Source organism: Salvia hispanica, chromosome 3, assembly GCF_023119035.1.
Source record: "Salvia hispanica cultivar TCC Black 2014 chromosome 3, UniMelb_Shisp_WGS_1.0, whole genome shotgun sequence".
Taxonomy (NCBI): domain Eukaryota; kingdom Viridiplantae; phylum Streptophyta; class Magnoliopsida; order Lamiales; family Lamiaceae; genus Salvia; species Salvia hispanica.
The window spans coordinates 30929414-30951522 of NC_062967.1; the positions used below are offsets into that span (position 1 = coordinate 30929414).

General features: G+C 36.3%; 2 protein-coding genes and 2 long non-coding RNA genes across 5 annotated transcripts; 2 read left to right on the plus strand and 2 right to left on the minus strand.

The window, feature by feature from the left end:
* Positions 1–393: 393 nt before the first annotated feature.
* On the plus strand, positions 394–1829 carry LOC125215913. Its single transcript, XR_007175321.1, has 3 exons — positions 394–673; positions 829–941; positions 1401–1829. It is a non-coding gene; the product is annotated as an uncharacterized LOC125215913 (long non-coding RNA).
* A 269-nt stretch (positions 1830–2098) lies between these two features.
* On the minus strand, positions 2099–4003 carry LOC125216809. The gene is made up of 3 exons (XR_007175459.1): positions 3799–4003; positions 2997–3167; positions 2099–2409 (listed from the first exon to the last, which is right to left on the minus strand). It is a non-coding gene; the product is annotated as an uncharacterized LOC125216809 (long non-coding RNA).
* A 913-nt stretch (positions 4004–4916) lies between these two features.
* On the plus strand, positions 4917–10365 carry LOC125215181 (plant UBX domain-containing protein 7-like). Of its 2 annotated transcripts, none has more exons than XM_048116519.1 (9): positions 4917–5076; positions 6723–6937; positions 7293–7491; positions 7675–7752; positions 7833–7901; positions 8387–8530; positions 8679–8790; positions 9204–9469; positions 9923–10365. In XM_048116519.1, exons 1-9 carry the CDS (start codon positions 4975–4977, stop codon positions 10085–10087), a joined length of 1350 nt encoding a protein of 449 aa, XP_047972476.1. In that variant the 5' UTR covers positions 4917–4974; the 3' UTR covers positions 10088–10365. The 2 variants fall into 2 exon arrangements, with proteins under 2 accessions (XP_047972476.1, XP_047972477.1); XM_048116520.1 differs by having other exon boundaries at positions 7296–7491.
* A 490-nt stretch (positions 10366–10855) lies between these two features.
* Positions 10856–21186, minus strand: LOC125211734 (protein SHORT ROOT IN SALT MEDIUM 1). The gene is made up of 21 exons (XM_048111648.1): positions 20952–21186; positions 20687–20860; positions 19234–19506; positions 19008–19108; positions 18010–18726; positions 17870–17915; positions 17202–17294; positions 17082–17137; positions 16817–16934; positions 15675–15886; positions 15537–15600; positions 14563–14736; positions 13883–13913; positions 12682–13763; positions 12506–12580; positions 12256–12330; positions 11832–12155; positions 11465–11662; positions 11346–11387; positions 11193–11255; positions 10856–11110 (listed from the first exon to the last, which is right to left on the minus strand). Exons 1-21 carry the CDS (start codon positions 21027–21029, stop codon positions 11021–11023), a joined length of 4086 nt encoding a protein of 1361 aa, XP_047967605.1. The 5' UTR covers positions 21030–21186; the 3' UTR covers positions 10856–11020.
* Between the last annotated feature and the right edge of the window lie 923 nt (positions 21187–22109).

Here is a 22109-nt window from a genome sequence, read left to right on the forward strand (position 1 = left end):
TAATCACGGAGTACAACACTTTGTTAGTTTTATTTAAATTTTATGATTAGAATTTTCTATTTCTTATATATTTATACATAAAAATATGTATGCAAGTAAAATGCACACAAACAAAAGTATGATTATAATTTAATTTTTCTATTTTTTAGTGCATTTAAAGAGTTATATGTACTAAGTAACTTACTATGAAAGTAAATATTAGTAAATTATAATTATTTAAGTATGTAAATATAGGATTATGTTAAGATGACAACACTTATTATAATGACACCATACTATCAATTTGAACTTTTAGATCTAAAAATCGGATGGTGCTCAAGCTGCCACATGTCAGCCATTTTTAATTTTAAAAAAAATACTGTAAGGGGTAATATTGGCATCACATTGCATCGGTTATACTCACCCCACTAATCACGTTTTCTCCTTGTTCTTTCTTCAACAAAATTCATTCCAGATTTCCACCATTAATTCGTTCCAGATTTCCTCAAAATTGAGATTCTAATCACACGATTCTCATCAATAATCCAGTATGAATAATTTTCCAATGATATTCACCTCATTTTCATCCAAATCCGATGCTTATATTGGAGAATTCCACCATTAATTTTCGCCAACTTAGTCACGAGAATCTCAACTGTTGATAATTGGGTCTCGCTTTTTCAATCCAAATCTGGTAATGTTAATGTTATTCCATAGTTTCATCGATTCCGTCTTTAGTTGTAGACAATTTTGATCTCAATTGCATCAAATTTGTATCCAGTTTCAGCATTTTTAGTTCCACATTTTTTAGTTCCACATTTTTTAGTTCCATAATTTTCGTTTTTTCAGTTTCAGCATTGATCGAAGACGTTTCAACTATATAATTGTCGTCTGATTTCGAATGGCAAACAACATGGCATGTGATTCGATTCTCAATTTTGATTTGGATGTTTTTCCAGAAGGTGAGCAATTACGTTTTTGGATGAGTATTTATCAGATCCGTTAAGAAATTATATGTTTACAGTTGATGAGATACAGCTTTGGGCTTGGCTATATTTTGTTTATTAATGCTTTTTTTTCTTTGTATTATTAACACATTGCTGTGTTATGATTTATTTTCGCTGGTCAATGTATTGATATTTGCCTTATATTGCATATGAAATTATTTAATTGACATTTTATCAATAACTTATATGTATCTGCCAATCAGTTAAGCTTAAGGATGGGCTATATTTAATATGTTTCTGTGCATGTATGTTAATTTTGTTTTTTTACCGCATTGTTGTATTTAGTTTCACATTTAGCTGGTTAATTAATCGATTCTTGCATTATATTGAATCTGAATCAAAGAATAAAGCTGTTGAAATTTTTTTTCCAGAATAAATTTAATGGTGATATTGGGATCATTGATTCATTTTCAGCTGGCATTGAAGAGCTTGGGAAGAGTCTTTTGGCGAAAAACTCTGATATATCTTCAGACACCATCACCAAAGGTTGTGCAAGTGATGTTAAGATTCGTTTGGTGTCCGTAGACGAGAAGGCCATGATATTGAGCAGCAAACCATTGCGCCGGTGTAAAAAATGTGGTTAACTGGGTCACTATGACTCTAGGAATTGTGGCAGACAAAAGGATAAAATAGAAGAGCTAGTTCATTTAATCGCATTTGTGTTTTACCTTTCGAGATTATTGTTCTGCTTTAGTCCAGGAATATTGTTGTTTTAGTCTAATAATATTGTTGTTCAGTGAGATTGTTTTCTTAGTCTATGAATATTGCCTTGATAACGCTTTGTATTTGCGGTTCTATATTACTATACTTTCACTGTTTATGATACAATATCATTGGTTACCAGATTTATTGGTTTTAGCCTAGGAATATTGCTGTTCAGCGAGATTGATTTCTTAGTCTAAGAATATTGTTGTGCATCGAGATTTCATTCTCATTCCTAGCCCTTAACACAGTGCAAAGCTTCATCTGAAAATTGACGTAACTGCGGTGTAAAACATCACATATTGCATCACAAAGTCTTGCTTAGATTTTATACAAGATTAAAGAGTTACACTGCATCAAACTACTATGTAGTAAAGAATATTTCAATTATGTCGCCAACATTGTCTTCACCAAAATAAAACCATCTTGTATTTAACTAAGAATAGTCACCCAATAAAACCATCAGTCAAGGCAAAAAACAACACTAAATCGAGAATTCATGTCCAAAAACACTTAAACTTCTATCATCTGTCAAGGCATGCAGTAGTTCGCAACCATCTTCTCAACGTCTATAGATCCCTTCTTTTTCCCTTCCTCAAAGTGATTCATGGCATTTTTTAAGACATAGTCAATGGCCAGATTGTCATTACTATACATCATTGAACAGTATTTGCCACGTAGCAGCAGGAAGGCCTTCAGATTCTTGTATGTAGAAATCCGTCTAAAATTTTTAAAATATAAATGAGCAACTAAAAAAATAATTGCATATTCCTTTTGTTTTGTCATTACAAAGCAATATCTCATGCATTATACAACAATACAGACTCTAATTCAACAAGTTACCTTTACAAAGCAATATCCCATACATTATACAGCAATATTAGATCTCAGTTGCTGTCAATATTTTTAGCAAGCAATTAGCTATGTTCTACAAAGCAATGCCAACACATATTTTTACCTGGGCCATTAGCTGCCATTAGGAAGCAATATCGCATACATTATACAACAATACGGACTCTAGTTCAACAATTACCCTTACAAAGCAATATCCCTAACATTATACATCAATATTAGATTTCAGTTGTTGTCAATATTTTTAGCAAGCAATTTATGTTATACAAAGCAACACCAATACAAATTTCATCTGGGCCATAAGCTGTCATTAGGAAGCAATATCCCATACATTATAAAGCAATACAGAGTCTAGTTCAACAATAACCCTTAAAAAGCAATATCTCTAACATTACACATCAATATTAGATTTCAGTTGATGTAAGAATTTTTATCAAGCAATTAGCTATGTTTTACCTAGGCCATTAGTTGCCATTGCTGACCCGTTGTCCTCCGCAGAATAATTTTCCTCATGCTCTCTTCCACCTCCTGCAGTTTCATCATATTCAGAGTGAACTTGGTATTCCTCCTCCTCATCAATAGCCTGTGCCGTTGCCTTCCTTTTTCTTGCCATTAAAAGTTTTTATGCTGTGTTTGACAATTCAAAAATTTTTTAGGTAATGATATACATCATCCTTATGTGAATTAACATATTGTTAAGCATATTTCATATAGTAACCAAGCAGTAGACTAACCATTGCATATGCTAACAAATACTCCCTCCGTCCCAAGGAAGATGACCCCTTTCTTGGACGGCACGGGATTTTATGCAACTTTATTTTGTGTGTTAAATGAAGAGAGTAAAGTAAGAGAGATGGGATAAAGTAGAGATAAAGGGGTTTTCATTTTAAGTAATGGGTCATCTTGATTGGGACAAACCAAAAAGGGAAGTGGGTCATCTTTAATGGGACGGAGGGAGTACAAGACAGATCGGCGGTTGTTGATAATCTTGGGGAATCATCTATAATGCCTAATACAGTCAAAATCTGATAAATACAATCGAAATCGAGACAAATATGAACGTGTCTCATTGCCTCCCAACATAACCATTAGAGAGAGATTAACACAATCAAAATTGAGACAAATATGAACGCAATCAAAATCGAGAAAAACATGACCGCAATTTACCCATAACTCAACCGCTACTGTAAATCAAAAACTTCAAAACATCACATCATCTTTAGAATTCGATTTCCAGAAACTAAAATCAAAACCATACCGCCGTTAAACTGCACAATATCGCCGTCGACTTTGCTTCGAACTGTCGGAAACGGTGCTTCCAGTTCAGAGTCGAAGAAACGAGTGAATCGTCTGCTAGGGTTTCAGTTTGGGGAAGAGAAATCGACGAGATCGTGAATCGCCTATAGGGTTTCGATTTGAATTTTTTTTTTTTTTTTTTTTTTTTTTTTTTTGGAAGAAAGATTAATGGTGATGGGAAGAGAGAGCGACTCACGCTCATTTACACCGCACCTAAATCACGGGATATACCAAATCTGTTCATATTTTAAAATAATGAATTGACCAAATTACCCTTACACAACAATATCGCATACATTCTACAGCAATTCGAACTCTAGTTCAGCAAATTGATCTCACACGTCCATTTATAAGATCCAACGGATAAAATTAGCGGTAGAGAGTCATCCTAACCATGGTGGCACTCTAATGCTCCCCTGTAAATATATTTATATATAGGAAGAAAAAAATATTACTAGCATTTTTTATATTTTAAGATTAAGATTATACAATACTCCTATTACGTAAAAGTGGTTTAATAAATTTTTTAAAATTTAAATGCATTAAATAAGTAATATATATTCTTAGTAACTTAATATGAAAATAATAATAAATTATAACTATATAAGTGTTTCAATATATTTATATATAGGAAGAAAAAATATTGTCAATTTTCATATTTTATGAATTAAAATTATGCAATATTCTATAAAAGTGGTTTAATAAATATCTTCTAAAAATACCTTAATTAGTTATCATTTCTAGTCATTTATGTTTTCATTTGTCAAAAATTAAATGTTCTCATTTGTCAAAAATTAAATGGTTGAATACATTATCTCATAATGACACTTTAGTATAGAAGGTCCACGGAAAAAAAGTTTCTCCAACCATCCAACTAGTCATGAATTCGAATTAGAACTTACATGCCTTCTCTCAAAATATAACATTATGGGCAAAAAACAAAAAAAAATAAAATTGCACAAAATAAAAATAATATAGTAACCCGTATTTTCCATATAAAAGAAGTTTGATAAATAAGGAATAATAAAATCTTAACAGAAATAAATACTATATATATAAATGAACAAAGGTAAATTCATATTATCTCTCCCAAATCTCTCTCCAAAAACCTAATTTTGAGAAATCAGTAGAAGCTTCAATGGAGGGCGTCTTATCTGCTGTGGATCAGCAGAGATTGGTTTCCTCCTTTTTGGAGATCGCAATCGGCCAAACAGCCGACACTGCTCGCCAGTTCCTTCAGGTGCTTCTGATTTCTGCTTTTCATGTTTCCGATTTATCACCGCCTTACTCGATCTGCTGATTTCTCTAAACCTGCATTGCCGATGTTGTCTCCTTAAACTTGTTCCCCATTTCCAGCTAAAGTTGTGTTTGCTAATCCAGAGGAATGTGCCTTCCTTTATTGTTATTCAAGATGTTTGCTTTTCTTTGTATTTTTGGGTGCTAGTAATGATTTTAGGCGTAAAGCAGCTGAAATTTCTGTCTAATATGCGGAATTGAGGAATAGAGGTAAAGTAATAGTTTAGGGGTTTCTTTGTCAAGATTTGGCTAGAGCTGAGGAATGTGCCTTTGTAGTTATTAAAGTCCCAAGATGTTTGCTTTGCTTGGTTTTTTGGTAACTAGTAGTAATTTTAGGCATAAAAGAAGCTAAATTTTATGTCTGATCTGCAGGATTGAGGAACCGAGGTAAAGTTGTGTTTGCTAATCCAGAGAAATGTGCCTTCCTTTATGGTTATTCAAGATGTTTGCTTCTCTTCGTTTTTTTGGGTGCTAGTAATGATTTTAGGCGTAAAGCAGCTGAATTTTGTGTCTAATATGCGGAATTGAGGAATAGAGGTAAAGTACTAGTTTAGGCGTTTCTTTGTCAAGATTTGGCTAGAGCTGAGGAATGTGCCTTTATTGTTATTAAAGTCTCAAGATGTTTGCTTTTCTTGGTTTTTGGGTACTAGTAGTAATTTTAGGCATAAAGAAGCTGAATTTTCTGTCTAGTATGCAGAATTCAGGAACTGAAGTAAAGTAAGTTTATGCATTTCTTTGTCAAAATATGGCTAGAGCTGAAAAATATGCCTTTATTGTTATTAAAGTCCCAAGATGTTTGCTTTTCTTGGTTTATTGGGTACTAGTAGTAATTTTAGGCATAAAAGAAGCTAAATTTTCTAATCTGTGGGATTGAGGAACCGAGGTAAAGTAATAGTTTAGGCGTTTTCCTTTAAGTAGCAATGGTTAAATGAAGGATTTGTTAAGGATTATTTTGAGGAGGTGTTATATATGTTTAAGCTTAGAATTGCTTGGTGGGTGTCAAAATCATAATGAGTTTCAGACCTATTCGTTGTCAAGATTTAGCCAGAGCTGAGGAATGTGCCTTTATGGTTATTCAATATGTTTGCTTTTCTTGTTTGTTTTTGGGTACTGGGTAGTAATTTTAGGCATAAAGAAGCTAAATTTTCTGTCTAATCTGCGGGATTGAGAAATTGAGGTAAAGTAATAGTTTAAGCTCACAAACTGCAAGTAACTATTGATGGGTAAATTGAAGGATTTGAGGTGTTAAGTTTAGAATAGCTTCGTCGGTGTCAAAATCATATGCCTATTTTCTGAGTTGCTGCGTACCTGGTGTTGTCTGGGGATGTATTGTCTAGATTGTGTATCGATATTTTTACGGTTAAGTCACTCCTTGTTATTCATTACTGAAATTTTTGTGAATGTAAAACTTGGAAAGACTTTGCATATGGTTTTAGTATTTTAAAACTGCAATGTTTTTGTCTGGATTTTTGATTCTCTATGCTATGTAATTGTGTGTTTTGGAACACTGATTGTCTTGTTGCTAACATATCAGAGATTGATAATTTTCTCAGAATTTAATGTAAAATTTCACATGATGTCATGATCCAGGCTACAAGCTGGAATTTTGAGGAAGCTATTCAACTCTATTTCATTGGCAATGAAGGCAGGGCAGCTCAACCTCCTGCATATTTTCCACCAGTGGGAGATGACTTTCCTCCGCATGATTTGGAGAATGAGTTGGGTCGTCCAGATGACACTGATGGTGTGCGGGCACCTTTACCTGTGAAAAGAGATGTTCTTTATGACAGTCCAATGCTTTATGGGTATCCCAACCTTTCTCATCGCTCACTTGATAAATTGTGATATTCACTGTTTTATGATTTATGTAACTTTAGATTATGATTCATTTGATTCTAAGAGCTTTCCTTTTCTGCTTCTCTGAATTTGATTTTCCTTGCCATTTGCCAAGTTAATATTGATGTACATGCATCTGGTGATGTTCTTTAGAACGGAAATTTGTAGTTTAGGCATCTACTTTTAAGTTGCATCTACTTTTAAGTGTTAACTACTGGTTTTTTTGGTGTTTATGTACCAGGCAAAATAAATGTCTTAGAAAAGTTAGCTAAAGCTTCTGTAGTTTAGTTTTTTTTTTTTAAAATAACGTTTTGCTTTATCCAGCAGAACACGAACAGGAGATTCATCACAAGGAACTCCTTCTGTAGTTCCATTTCGCAATTTTCAGGAGGAGATGAAGCGACCTGGAGTCTGGGAAGCAGAACAAGGTTCTTCGTCTTCTGTTCCGGATAAAGTTCAGGATAATCTTGCCTCCTTATATCGTCCTCCCTTTGCTATAATGTACCATGGCCCCTTTGAAAAGGTAAGCTTTCTAATATATTTAAAAATATTGGGTTTTTATTTGCTTTGGTGGTGGTAGCTCTCTGGTTATTAATATTAAACTTGGATGGAAAGTGCCGAATTGATCTTGAGTCACATCTCAAGAGAGTAGGAGACATTAACATGACATATGTTTTATGATACATTGTCAATGTATTTGTTTCAGGCTAAAGATCATGCAAGAGTTCAGAACAAATGGCTCCTTGTCAACATGCAGTCCACTAAGGAATTTAGCTCCCATATGGTACTTGCTTTACAATTCCCCTCCGCCCCTCTCCCTCAGAACAAATGGCTCTAAAACATTATATTTTTCCTGCTTTGCAGCTTAACCGCGACACTTGGGCAAATGAAGCTGTTGCTCAGACTATTAAGACAAACTTCATTTTCTGGCAGGTTTGTATGTCATATATAAAGTGTCAATTTGGAATACTTGGCCTTACATTTGTTTTAATAGTACTTGATAAGATACCATGTGAAGCCTTTTGTTTTTTTCTGTATCAAGAGGTTCTTATATTTATGCTTTGATAGTTCCAACTTCCAATCATGTTTCTTTAATATTCCATTTTATTTATATATGGTATGTTTGCTTTTCATAAATCACTAGCAGGAAAAGATGCAGTCGTATTGAGTGTTGGAATATGAAAGGGAGGAAAATTATTTTTTAAGTTCAGTTTAAATGTATTTCTGTTGCACACTGCATAAACAATGCAGAACTGATTTATGGTGGTTTTTATATGTTATGACATGTGGAGAGCACCGGGAGTGTTTTTAGCGCTGTATTCCTTAACTTCTATGAGCTAACAACACACCAAAAGTTATTCTACTAGATGATTCGTTTAGTTAAATTTTTTTAGTTTGTGTTGTTTAATACGCTTTAGGTATATAATGATACTGAAGAGGGGAGCAAAGTTTGTACTTACTACAAATTAGACACTATTCCAGTCATTATGGTGATCGATCCCATAACAGGTCAAAAAATGCGTTCTTGGCGTGGAATGATTCAACCACAAAACTTGCTTGAGGTATTTGAGTTTTCTATTTATTTCTCTTTTTAACTCTTTTTTTAAATGATACGTGTACACCCATGGACTACAAACTTTAAACTAAAGAGAGAGAGATGATTCTTCTGTTACTAATATTATAATGTGACCTTTTCTATTCATGTTCTAGGATCTGTTACAATTTATGGATGGCAGCCCCTCAGATCTTCATGTCAGTCACTCTCATAAACGATCCAGAGAAAGTTCAAAGTCTCCTATTCCACGTCCCCAACCAACTACAGGTTTTCTACTTATACTACAAATCTCTGCTTGACACTTGCAAATCACTAATTATTGTTCAAAGGAAAATGTGTATATAAATAGGTTGGATAACATCTAGATTTCTCTCTTTATGTTTACTTCTGCTGATTGATCAATTTTGGTGGATTTGTGCTATTCATGCTTTTTTTGTATGCAATTTTATAATGAGTGAAGTTATCTTTCTACAAAGTATAATTGAATCAAAGGATAAAAGTATGAACAGTCTGACGAACTAAATTGGCAACATTGTAATTGAACAGTTATTTATATAAAATCACTTGAAAAACTCTTGGCATGCCTCATTACCTCCACTTGACTGTAGAATACAGATTGTATCCATCTGGCTATAATGTACTTGTGTAATATCTGATGATTGCTATAAATGTTTCAACAGCTGCAGATAACAATAATGAGAATGATGAAGAACTGCAGAGAGCGCTGGCTATGTCTATGGATGATCACAAGGAGACTGATACAAAATCAGATCACACCGAAAAAGTGGATGATGCCACCACTGCTGAGCCGCAAGTTAAGAGGCCAACTTATTTACCTTTGCCTGAAGAACCCAAGGGTGACAGGAATCTGCTTTGCATGGTTGGAATACGTCTCCCTGATGGCCGCAGAATCCGGAGGAACTTCCTTCGCACCGATCCAGTTCAGGTATATGTTTAACTATTTCTCTTTCAGAATCTGTCACTCTCCAACTGATTTTTGCCATGCACTAAGACTCTTGTCAGCGAATGACTCGAATTTATGAGAATCATAAGGAAATTATTAACTAATTGAACTTGTGCTCTTTCCTCCTGCAACACAGCCGTCACCCTATTACCCAATTTCCTACCCTCGCTATACCCACTCCAACTCCATGCTCTTGATCTCTGCTTTCAGTTCTTCTGGATTGTATCTGAAATCGTGCATGTGAACATAATAATGTAGCATTTCTGGTTGATCATTGATCACAAAATAATCGATGATGTTACACATGTCATATGGTAGAAAAGTTGTTGGTGCACTAACTCTCGAGTCTATTCGCTTTGCTCGGATTTAGCTATATATGCTAATACTCTTTTCGCTTGCAAGTTATCCCTTGTAATTATTGTTCATTTGGTACAGCTGCTATGGTCATTCTGCTCCTTGGAGCTGAAGGAAGACAGTAACCGGCCATTTCGCCTGAGCCAAGCTATTCCCGGTGCATCAAAGACATTGGATTTCAATGTCATTTCAACATTTGAGGATTCGGGGCTTGCCAACTCAATGATTTCGGTAACTTGGGAATGAAGACCAGGCGGATGAGATACTGCGTTGAAGAGTTTTTACTTCGGAAGCTCGGATATTTATGTCCCTTTCATTTTGTTGTTCTTATAAGAAGGGGAGATGGGTAGAATGAAATCAGTCAAAGCTACTGTGATGCATCTCTTGTATATATTGCGTGAAGCAAACTACAGTTTTAGTTCTATACTTTTGCTTCCTTTATTTAGTTTGGAGAAGGAACTCATTATGAATCTGTAAATTTGTTATTTAAAAAGATACTCTTATGCATCACGTTTTATTTTGAATCTGATAGTGTACCAATTCATTAAATCAAAGGGGGACTATGCAGTAACGGCAGAAGTATAATTTAACCAAATATGATCAAGGGCATGCCTTTAACACCTTTGGAGTATTCTTGCATGAATTTGTATGGTAATTATTCCCACACCTCATTTCCCATATTTTGACAATGGCTAAGTAAAAAATATTAAAACAATATGTATTCCAAAAATGAAAACATCATTCTCTATTTTATCATCTCTCCAACTTAACGTACTAAACAACATTGTATAATATCTTGGGCAAAAATAAGGAATGTTTAGCTTTGAATGACACAGAGGGGTATAAACTATCAACTACTACGCATTTTAACAAAAACACAAACTATGCATCAAGGAATTTACTAACTTGATTGTTACATAATTTAATTCAAATACAAAAATATCATGATTAGGAAAAGATGGTCATTTTATGGCTTGCTTTAACCCATAACTTGAATATCATAAACTCCAACAATAATAACAATAATTATATTTTGTAAGGTTATTTCACTCCCGTTACCATGAAAAGTACTAAGGGAAGAGGGGAAAAAATATTTCATACAGAAATAGAAACGTTTCTAATGTCAAAAGAAATTGAAACTAATAGAATCTAACAATCTGCCCAGTATATAAAAAAAATTCAAAGACCAGATATCTTCACCAACTTTTCGTACAGAATCCGGTCGTCCCGGCCTGTATTGCTCTCCAATAGCGCACTTTGCACCAGTTCCTATTCGTACAAGATGTTCGTCAGAGAATGCCTTCCTGTATTACAGTTCTCATGCAAAGACAATATCCATAAGAAAACAAACCTTGACGTCCCGGTTCGAGAGGAACTTCCCTAAGTTGTGGATAATTACCCTCAGATCTTCGACCTGAAAAGAGAACCAATCGAGTGAGCCAGATTAGTATTGCTCTAATAAATATTATCAGCTTGAGGTTAAAAACCCAAGTCAGTTTTTTACCCTAATGTGTCCAACGCGATTCCGGTCAAAAAACCTGAAAGCCTGCTCCAAGAAAAAAGATCAAAATTGAGAACATCACACGAGAAAGTTAAAAGATTTGTTAAGCAACAATAACATGCCTGCAGCAGTTCTTTGTCAATAGCACCCTTGGTTACTTTTGCCTCTGATTCCCCCTTTACGGCCTTGTTTTTATCATTTATATCATGATTGATAGGTGTCTCTGGAGTTTGACCTGCAGTTTCTTGCATTTTATTCTGTTCATTCCCAGCAGTATCGCCTACAGCTTCACTGTCCATCTTTTCTGCTTTGGGTTCTTTCTGCAACGACAGAAACAGGTTAGAACTACCACATAAAGGACATCTAAAGAAACTCATTAGCATCTTAAGATATTTAATGGCCAAACATAAGAGAGGAGGTCAATGTCCGATGTCCCTGCATGTTTTAAAACTAGTAGACAACCAATAGAATAACAAGTAATGGTCTTGCCTCCTCAGAAGGAACACGATTATGGGTTGTATCCTGCATTTCTACATCCTCCTCAGGTTCTTCTTCGGGATCTTCCTCGTCACTTTCAGCTTCAATCTTCGGATCAACAACCATTTGGGTAGCAGTAGACTCTTCCTTAACAACATTGCTCTCTTCTTGGCAAGCATCATCTTTACTCTCAATTTTGGTTGGTTTGATGTCTTCAACATCCTTAACTGTCTTAGCACGCTTCATTGCTGAGCCCTCCTCATTCTCCTTCTTAGAAGCTTCTTCTCTCTCTCTCTTGCCTTGTTTTCTCTTCATCACAAATTTAGCCCTCAACTTCTGAAATAGAGCATAAAAGAGTGCATTTCGTAAGTAGAATAGGAGAAATACAAAACTAGGTAAATCCAGAACTGGCATGGTTGATAGGGTGCTAACTAACCTGAAGGAAATTCCAAAGACGGCAGCCCATTTCATATTGAAGCATCTCATTAAAGGACTCCGCAAACAGTGATAGCTGCAACCATTAAGTTCAAAAGCATTGGTCATGTATATACTAAGACTTCAAGAGGACACTTTGAAATAGTAGGTAAGAAGAAACTGAACATATATCACACAGACAAATAGCTGCAAATAGATCCATGAGTGCTAATTAGAAGACAGGAAAAACAGGAAGTGTTAATAGATCAGACCTCAAAATTTGATTCTTCAAGCTCCTTATTACTGTAATCGAGGAGTGAATCAAGAGAAAGTGACACTGACCGGAGCTGTGAGACAAATGATATTTGATAAATTCTTCTAGCAACATGGAAGATCAGGTGAAACTATTCCAAAGCCAAAAGTAATACAAGTCAAAATGTAAACTTACTTTCGAATCTTTGTTCCCCTTTGTCTGAAGAATCACCCCTGGGTACCGAGGTAGTTCATCAGTCTTCCTTTTCTCTTTTACCACTTTAGTAGCTTTAGATTCCTTTTTCTCGGGATCATCTATTCTCTCTCTGTCATCCTTCTGCTCTTGCTTACCATTCGATTTTGTAGCATCGTCACTCTGAGACACTTTCTGATGGACGCTAGTGGCCTCCATTGTAGAACCAGGTAAGTCTTTACTGTCTCCTTTCTCCTCTACCTGCTGCTGTTGCTTCTCAGGAGAAGCAGTTGGTTTTACACTGGGATTGTTATTATCTTTGGTTACGACCTCATTCTTTTCGTTTTCTTCCGCCTGTCCACCCTCTTCCTCCTTAATCTGTTCAGTCTGAATAATCTTTTTAGCATCATCTTCAGCCACCTTATTTTCAGCATCAGATGGGACAGCTTTTTTCTTAGGAACCCTTTTTATTACTTTTCTCTTTACAATTTTCTTCTTGCCACTCTCTTCAACCACTTTACTGGTTCCTGCTTCTAATTTAACCTTTGCATTGTCCTCAGCTCCCTCAGATTCACCGGCAGTCTTCACCTCAGGAGTTGTACATTCATCCTGTTCCGGGGCAGTGCCTGTTGCCTTTTTTACAATTCTTTTCCTTATAAATGTTTTGATAGGAAGATCGGATGATAAGCCATCCTTTTGCCCATCAACATCTGATATAATGCTAGTAGCACCTACCTCCTCTTTGTCTGGTACATCACTCTTCTTAGTAGGATCTTCTGTGATTTCTTTTTTGGCAGCAACTTTTTTCTTGACAATCCTTTTAATAATTTTCTTTTTTCCAGTCTTAGCACCCACTGCCTTCTGCTCACTTGTACCTGCCACTGTATCAGTCTTTACATCTTTCACGTCCTCAGTGCTTCCAACTGCATCTGTAATTTCAACGTGTTTCTCTTTCTCCTTCCCCTCTTGGGAAACCAACTTTTCTTCAGCTTTTGGTTTTTGAGTATCTTTAACCTTTGAGCTATCAGCTCCAGCTTGTCCAACTTTTGTCGTCCCAGTTTTAACAAGTACAGCTTTCTTTTTATCTTCATGATAAACAGTTGCATAGGATCAGTTCTTTTGGATAGGATGCATAATACAATTTTGAATAACCCAATATAAGTGCAAGCGTGAATATATGTGATACAAAGATAAGATAGATTACCTTTTGCTACATCATCTTTTTGTGCAGATTTCTAACATCAAATAAACAAAGATAAATCAGTAATTATCCAACATATAGAAAATGGAACAGTCGGAAGTTGGAAACACAAGCATAGATCTAAAGTGAACACAAAACAACATCACCACAGAGTTGACAAATAATCTCTCTGTCCCCTAAAAAATAGTCCACTTTTGCTGTTTTGGTACGTCACATAAAATTAGTCAACTTCCACTTTTGGTAACTTTTTCTTTCTATTGTGGTCGGGCCATTCTCCATTAACAATATTCCAATCACTTTTTCTTTCTATCTCTCTCCTACTTTACCAATTCCGCATTATAAACCGTGCTGTTTCCAAATTCTCTATTTATAATGGACGGAAGGAGTATACCTATGGTTAGATACTTAAGCACAACATATTTAACATGCAAAAATAGGATACATAAAAAAGTTAACAATTTGCGCAATTTAAATAGACTCGTTATAATAGAGTAAACACTACAGGATCTTAGGAACAAGATCATGATTCGAGGGCAGATAAGTATTGTGGAGTAAGCTATACAAAGTTCTGCAGTATTATACACCCATTTATTCTAAGTGTATTCATTCAAATTAGCTAGGACCAAAGTACAACCAATAATCTAATCATCACAAATATATGTCACCCAAAAAAAAAATTTGACCTCTTTCTTCAAATTTAGCTGTCGGTCTCTTTCAGCAACAGCTCTTTTGTGGCTAACCCACTGATCACGCCACGACTCTAGGGAAGGAAGGCAGTCAGAAATATCTGGAACATACAACACAGTCACTTCTCTGTGGCTGAAGAGTCCATCCTTTCCAACTCTGTCGTAATGAATCTGCATAAAATGAAAACCTAATGTCATCAACTCATCATGGAAGGCAACTAGACAAGCAATTCTTTTAGTTCTACACTTTTTCCTCTCGAGATTTGTACGACACTAACTTAAGCTTTTGGACATATTTCGGAGTCATTATTGCCCAATGGTTCCTAGTTGTCTCATACTGCTTAAGTTCTTCAACAATGCGGGGAGAAGTAGTTACAAGTTTATAGAATCCAGGATTGTTCATGTTTCAGTGAATGAAGAAGCTTGGTTTCATAATCAGAAAATAGAACATGTATATTGTCTGTAGCATGCAATAACGTAAAACACTATACATATGTACGTTAATATCTCTCAAGGATGTGAGGGATCAGTCACAATTACCTGCGAGTATATCACATAAAAAAATTGCCACCATTACTTCTAATAAAATTATAAAAAGCATACATATCATAATAAAATAGTAGTAACAAATAACTGTGATAAATTCACGTCAGTCATATCAATATATACCAAAAAAATTTAAATAACAACGTTGTGTTTGATCAAGAAAATATCATTGCAACTAATTTTCAACTTTCAAGACATTAGTTAATAAGTGTTTATAATTATTTTTTCAACTATCTCATTAGGTACTCCACCTCTCAACTGCTTACCACATAACAACACAAAATATAATTAATCCTTGCATTCTGTTAACAGAGTAACATATATCATAAATGTATTCAGACTAAGAACTAAAACTTCTGGAGCGAGAAATTTACTTAAATATAACACTCAGTAACTAGAAAGAAGAACATGAAATAGTTATTGACCTCCAGGAAACGGTTCCAGCGCTTACAGTTGCTCAAATCAAGATTCGCCACATCCTTTGCATACCTAGAAAGGGATATATTTCAGCAGTGGCCAAGAAACACAACACCAATTTCAAAGATTTTAGTTGATTAACAAACCTCTGTGCTGTTCGTATTAAAGAGGTGTCATCAACTGATGGATCCCCTCCATCAACTGTATCCCATGCCCCACCAATGGCCATCAAAGAACTATTCTTTTTTAGAACAGCAAATCTAAGAATATTGCATAAATGGGGGATGCGGTCGCCTTGGGTCTTTTCAGATGACAGATCTGCCTGAGCATTTTGGCTAAGACCACTCATCAAGAGAATCTGACAGCACAGATAAGATTGAGAAAAAGGATATAAATGAGGCTTTCACCCAAGCAATGCACCAAGTTTCCACCAACAATGACAACTTCAGAAATTGTACAAAACCAATGTGCAATAAATTGATAGACATGAATTGGTCAGTCGAATGTTGGTAACCTTTCTGGAATATATAAGGTTAAAGTTGTTACTTGTTATATGTTTGTGCATTTTATAGTTCACAACCAGAAAGGGCAACTTTACCAAAAGACTTCCAACTTAACTATAGATGTTGAAGGTGAGCATAACTGCATATTTAACTGAGTTCACACGCAATTCAGGGGTACTAAGGTGTTCAAAACTGGCTGACAGCACCAATAAAATCCAGCACCATACTCCTTCAGTAACTCAGTTTCACCATGAAAGAGATCTAGAGTTTTATTATGGACAAACTGAAAACTGTGAGAAGCCGAGGAAACCCATTTATATGTCCAATGCAATCAAGAATGGACTTAGATTAAAAATTAAATGTAGATAGAGAATATTTTTTGCAAAATACTCCCTCCCTCCTCTAAATATATAGACTTTGGAGATATCACAAATATTAATGTGAAATTGGTAAAGTGAGAGAGGGGGGGAGAGAGAGAAAGAGGAAAGTAGTGTTAGTGGCCCCACATTAATAATAATGAAATGTATGGTCAAAGGTTTCCAAAAATAGAACTAATGTTGGTGGATGGACAAAAATGGAAAAAGGGGACTGTTTTTTGGGGATGGAGGGAGTAATAAACAAGCAGATTCTTCAATGTAATAGGCAATCCACGTACATAAAAATCTGGACTGAGGAACTAATTGTGCTAAAGATATAGTCGCAGTTTGTGATCAATTCTCACTCCTAGAAACTATCATTGATTGTCAAACATTGCAGTGCATTTAATAAACAGCATAAAAGCCAACCTTGGCATTCCAGGTAGTAGTTTGGCCTCCTTCCTTTGCCATGTCAGAAATCAGCGGTGGGGAAAGTAGTTCTTTCTTCTCAACAGGACTCTCATCTTCAACAAAGTCATGCTCAAAGCTGTGATATTGGTCATGCCAGATGTTTATCTTCATGTAAAGTTAATTAAAAGTACAAATGATGCTTCAATCACAACATCATGTAAGAAGGAAGATCCAAATGCCTAAGGGTCAAAACTCAACAGGAAGATGTTGGAAAAGGATTTACCTCACAGGAGTTGAAAATGGGAGCTGCAGATTTTGCTTGGGCCAATGTACAAGTACCTAAGACCAGACAATCAGTATAATTTAAATTAGACAACATAATCCGGGTGAAAATTAGAAGTACCTTGGAGCATTCTGGAGATATATATAGTCGTGGGTATCGTTTGTCCAATGATAAATAATCTCTCTCAGGTTCTATAAAGCTAAATGAAAAAACCTGCAAAAAACATATAACACACTGAGGAACCTTTTTCCAAATTTCTAATGCATAAGCCTCTTTTCAATTATATAAAAAGACAATTAATCCCACCATACATATATCTTAACAGGGTAGATGCGGACAACTTTTCATAATGTGATAGCTGCAGTGGCCAGCAACAATGAAAGTAGTTGTTTGTTAAATAAACACATGCATACATGATTGACAGGAAGTCTAGATAATGTCTCAAGATTGAAAGCCTGAAATTTGACCAATGGCTAAGGAAGTAAAAAATTATGAGAAAAGATAACAGGAGGGGTCAGACCACCTAAGTGAAAAACAGGATGTTGAAGACTGAGTTAGCAACAGAAAAAGAATGGTGAAGAAAGGTATCGAGAATATGTATAGTTTGAGTAATAAGCTAGGGAAATGCATCAGAGTAAACGATCAAAGCCGCGTGGATCTTTGAGCAAAGTTCCATGAATCAGCAACCAGACAACAATCTACCAGGAGATGCCACTCATGACCCATGTGCTGAGGTCCGTGAAGTAGAATTAACAAGTAAGGTTCTTTAGGCTGTTGTATTGCTTTACCTTGCACGAATATTCTCTCCTCTTTTCTTTAACAGGAGAATGAAGCCTTCAGCATTATAAAATACCAAGTTAGGAGGGCTGCAAGACAGACAAGTTGCTAAACAATAGAATGGTTATATGATGCAATTAACAGGATCGACCTATTCAGCACTTCACGACGTGGGGATTCCCGCCGCTGAGATCTGGCATCCTTTGTAAGAGAAGGACCACGACGGTCCCTGGAGACCCTAGGGGGAGTAGGTTCACGCCTCAATTCAAGTCCACGTTTGTGTGGCCGGTCTTTCTCCTTGTCCCTCCGCTCCCTTTCTCTTTCACGTTCTCTTTCGCGCTCCCTTTCACGTTCTCTGTCGCGCTCCCTCAGACGCTCTCTATCACGTTCCCTGTCGCGTTCTCTTTCACGTTCTCGTTCACGTTCACGATCTCGTAGTCGTTCCTTCTCTCGTTCTCTATCTTTTTCTCGCTCACGCAAAAAATCCCTGTCCTCCCTTAATTCCAGCTCTCGACCATATGTGCCCCTCTCATCATTTCGATCATCAAGTCTGTGGTGAGCTGCGCGTCCCAATGTACCACTGGGATAATCTGATTGAAGCGGTGAGCGATGAAGTCCCTTTCCAGCTCCATAGTCTCTACCGGGAGGCAAGCTCACACCATAGCCAGGATTTGAAGAGCTTTGGCCATAGATGAGATCATCTGCAATTCCACGAGGAGCTGCACCCAAAATTGAAGCAGTCTGCTGTCCACCATACGGGTTCACCATCGAAAGATCACGTAAATCAGGGTCAATCCTCCCACCATAGGAAATGGGATCTTGGCCAGGATGACGAACAGAGGCCCTTGCTGCAAGATAATCCGCTTGTCTGGCAGAAATTTGACTTCCACTCAGTCTACTAGGTTTGATATCACTTATTGAAACTGCACACAGAATGTTGTGTGCAAGTCTACGATGTGAATGATTTTCTCAAATCATATCCATAACCGGAAGAGTACCATTCAAGGTTAATTTCAGTTTCTAATAGTATGATCATGAAATGCACAAGTTGAAATATGCAGAATAGTAACAGCAATGTTTTTGGCTATTGGCTAATGAAACTAATATGACTGCGATAAGTGAAAAAAATTGCAATTATGTTCAACATACCTAGGTCCTCCTTCAACAGAAGCAGATTGTAGTCCACGAGCCTTTAGCACCTGTTCTTGCCTAAGCATTGTTGCTTGCTCCACATGATCGTACATCTTAGACTGAGCAAACATTAAATGATTCAAAAAAGTCTCTATATAAGAGACGAGTATACATGGCCAAAAAGCATAAATTCCTTTAGTAAGAAAACATACAAAAAAATTAAGCACATTAGACGACTCTATACCTGATGTTCATTTCCAAAAGAAACAGGATCGACATATCTACTGAGGGTTTCACTGGGCAAATCTGTCCCCAGATATGCACTATGCCGTTCAGCATACGGGCGCCTTTCAATTGATGGATATTCAGATAGAAACTGATCAACTTTCTGACCATACCCACGGCTCGACGACGGGACATAAGCAGTGCCAAATTTAGGAGAGTCTGGGATGGAAGACCCATAATTACCTCGGCTTTCTAATGTTGTGCTAACAGATCCTTTGCCCATTGGAGAAATCTAAAAAGGGGTACAGCCAAATATCAGATAGCACCTAACAGACTTAGAATTTGTAGCTCTTTAAAGTGTGACTTTAGTGAAAACAAGGAAAAATTAATTAGTGAATTTCTCTTTAGCTAAGAAAGACAATGTCTATAGTCTATACAAAAGATTTCGAAAATAGATAGAAAAGCGGCAACACATAAGAAAAAATGCATCCAAAATGTAAATGTCTGAGGGTTGTATTTTGAATCAGGAATTTGATTGAATATGAACTTCATGATTTTCAGTTTAAATTTCCCCATGCATGATACCCTTATTAAATTTTCAACTGCCGATGGTAACATCGTTGTACCAGTTCAATTTAGATATAAATAAAATTAAAGAGAAAACAAAGTCATGAAGTCTGTGATGATCTATTTAAGGCTTGAGTAATTTATGGGAACCAAAACAAACAACACGCCATTTTACGCTCCAGCCTAACCTACAACTAATAGAAACCATGCACAGGCAGTCTGATGAATATGGCAGGCTTCTGTACCTTCTGTTCAAAACTTTTTCTTATACTATCAAGTATCAACTACCAATGAACAAATCTAAATCTTGTTTTTTCTTCCACATTCACGTCTTACACTGTTGCTACCAAGGAGTAAAACCATTGCACTCCAATCATAGAAGACTCATGATTCAGATCTTACCACCACCACTTCATACTTAGTGACTCCACAGCTCATCCCAAATTCAATTCCCACCAACTTGGTTCATAACTAGGAAGAAGGCATATCACCTATAACACTAGCCATGAAATTTCTAGTTTTCCGGGTAAACTGATTTGAAATCTCATTTAAGGATGTATCTGATACAAATAAGAGGACTATCAAATTTATTAACTTAGAGAAAGCTTATCATGGATTCTTGTTGGTAAATAAGTGAGCATCTGGGATTTTTTTTTCACAAAAAAAATCTGATGATCCTTCCACAATTACCTATAACCTAGTGGAGGGAGAATGCTGCGATCGTCATTACCTATACATGTTGCCTTAATTGATTGTTGTGTGAAGCCTTATCCACGTGTGATTTCCTTCTACCAAATGACATTACCCCATAACATATTTTCAGATAAGTAAAACCATCATTTCAACCGATTCACATCACAACAGTTACGACGCACATACAAATTGAATTTTCAAGATAAACAAACCTGTTGCGCGGCAGAACCATAGACTGAATTGTACTGCCCACCATAATGCTGCTGCTGCGGCGACCCTGCAGCAGCCGCGGCAGCCGACGAATGCCCGTGCACATGACCATGAGCCCTAAGCCCGCCAAATTCCGATTCCTGCGGACGCCCTCCTAGAATCGCCGAAGCACCCAGCTGGAAAAAAAAGAACACAGAAACACGATAAATAAGGGGTGAATTGTGCCCTACAATTGCTGTGACCTAATTAATTAAGGAAGATGCCTACGTTCTGAGCGCCGTAGGAAGATTGCGATGAATAGGGTTGCTGTTGACCGTAGGGATTGTTCCCTCGAGAGGAATACATGGCAATCGATAAGGGGGAAAATAGTTCAAGCGATTATCGGTATTGATTGAAATTATAATAAAATCAGCTAATCGTAAGCCGGCAGCGGCGCGGCGGCCGACGACGGAGGGGTGGCCTGAGCTAGAAAGGAAATGGATGAAGAATGAGTAAACTGACAGAAGCCCTAGTGTTTTTGTAAGCAGCTCCATTTGTATGTGTCAATGTATACCATCCGCACGGATCGACCCGACCCGCCCGACCCGACGTATGTATATTGTATGTATACACCCAAGTTTTGGGCTAGATTTTACAAAAAAATTTTAATCTATAAGTTAATGTTTTATGATTGGTTTAGTGGCAAAACTACATTGAAGGACTACTGATGAGCATATGTCTACCCGTCGACTGACTAGTCGCAGATTCTCTGTACATCGAAGTAGTTGGAGACTCTTTGTTAGCATGGTTGACAAAAAGATAACGAGATGTTGCATGATGATCTTGAGAGTTGCATGCATGGATGCATCGTGGATTGTTTGTTCGACGAGCTTCGTCTTAATTGGCATTTGATCATCAACCGAATTCTCTAACATCGACTTCTATCAGTAGCAATAATCAATGAGATTACAATAAAGTACTGTATCTTTAAATAGGGAGTTCTCTACTACAGAGTGTTGTAAAAACTACGAGGAAGTATAAATCAAAACACGAAACACCAAAACTTTAAATAACAATAAAAAACAAATTAAGGAATAAATCAATAAAAAACACTTTTGCAGTCTTGTTGCAAGCCAATGTACATTCAAACTACGTGGTTGCGCATAGTTTTTGTTCCCATAAGTAAATCGACGTCCTCGTTGTGTGTAGAAACACCTCAAATCTATTGGATACGATAAACTTGACGTAGTTTCGACAATTGAGCGATAACGGTTACGACCAATTGAACGACCGCATGGTTGTAATATAAAAACATGAATGAGCTTTAAATACATATTTTTCGTTATTTCATACAATGTGTCATTATGTTCTTTGTATATGCAAAATATAGTCGTAGTTATAACCTAATTCTATTTCAAATACTATTTGATATTCTAACAAACTGGA

What these genes read in the sequence shown, in the direction of transcription:
- LOC125215181 (XM_048116519.1), top strand. Translation starts at nt 4,975, where the DNA reads ATGGAGGGCGTCTTATCTGCTGTGGATCAGCAGAGATTGGTTTCCTCC. An exon ending in GACAGTCCAATGCTTTATGG is followed by an intron (nt 6,938 to 7,292) that starts GTATCCCAACCT and finishes TGCTTTATCCAG; the next exon opens with CAGAACACGAACAGGAGATT. An exon ending in ACGTCCCCAACCAACTACAG is followed by an intron (nt 8,791 to 9,203) that starts GTTTTCTACTTA and finishes ATGTTTCAACAG; the next exon opens with CTGCAGATAACAATAATGAG.
- LOC125211734 (XM_048111648.1), bottom strand. Translation starts at nt 21,029, where the DNA reads ATGTATTCCTCTCGAGGGAACAATCCCTACGGTCAACAGCAACCCTAT. An exon ending in ATGGTTCTGCCGCGCAACAG is followed by an intron (nt 19,507 to 20,686) that starts GTTTGTTTATCT and finishes ACCCCTTTTTAG; the next exon opens with ATTTCTCCAATGGGCAAAGG. An exon ending in TCTGTTGAAGGAGGACCTAG is followed by an intron (nt 18,727 to 19,007) that starts GTATGTTGAACA and finishes AATTTCTGCCAG; the next exon opens with ACAAGCGGATTATCTTGCAG.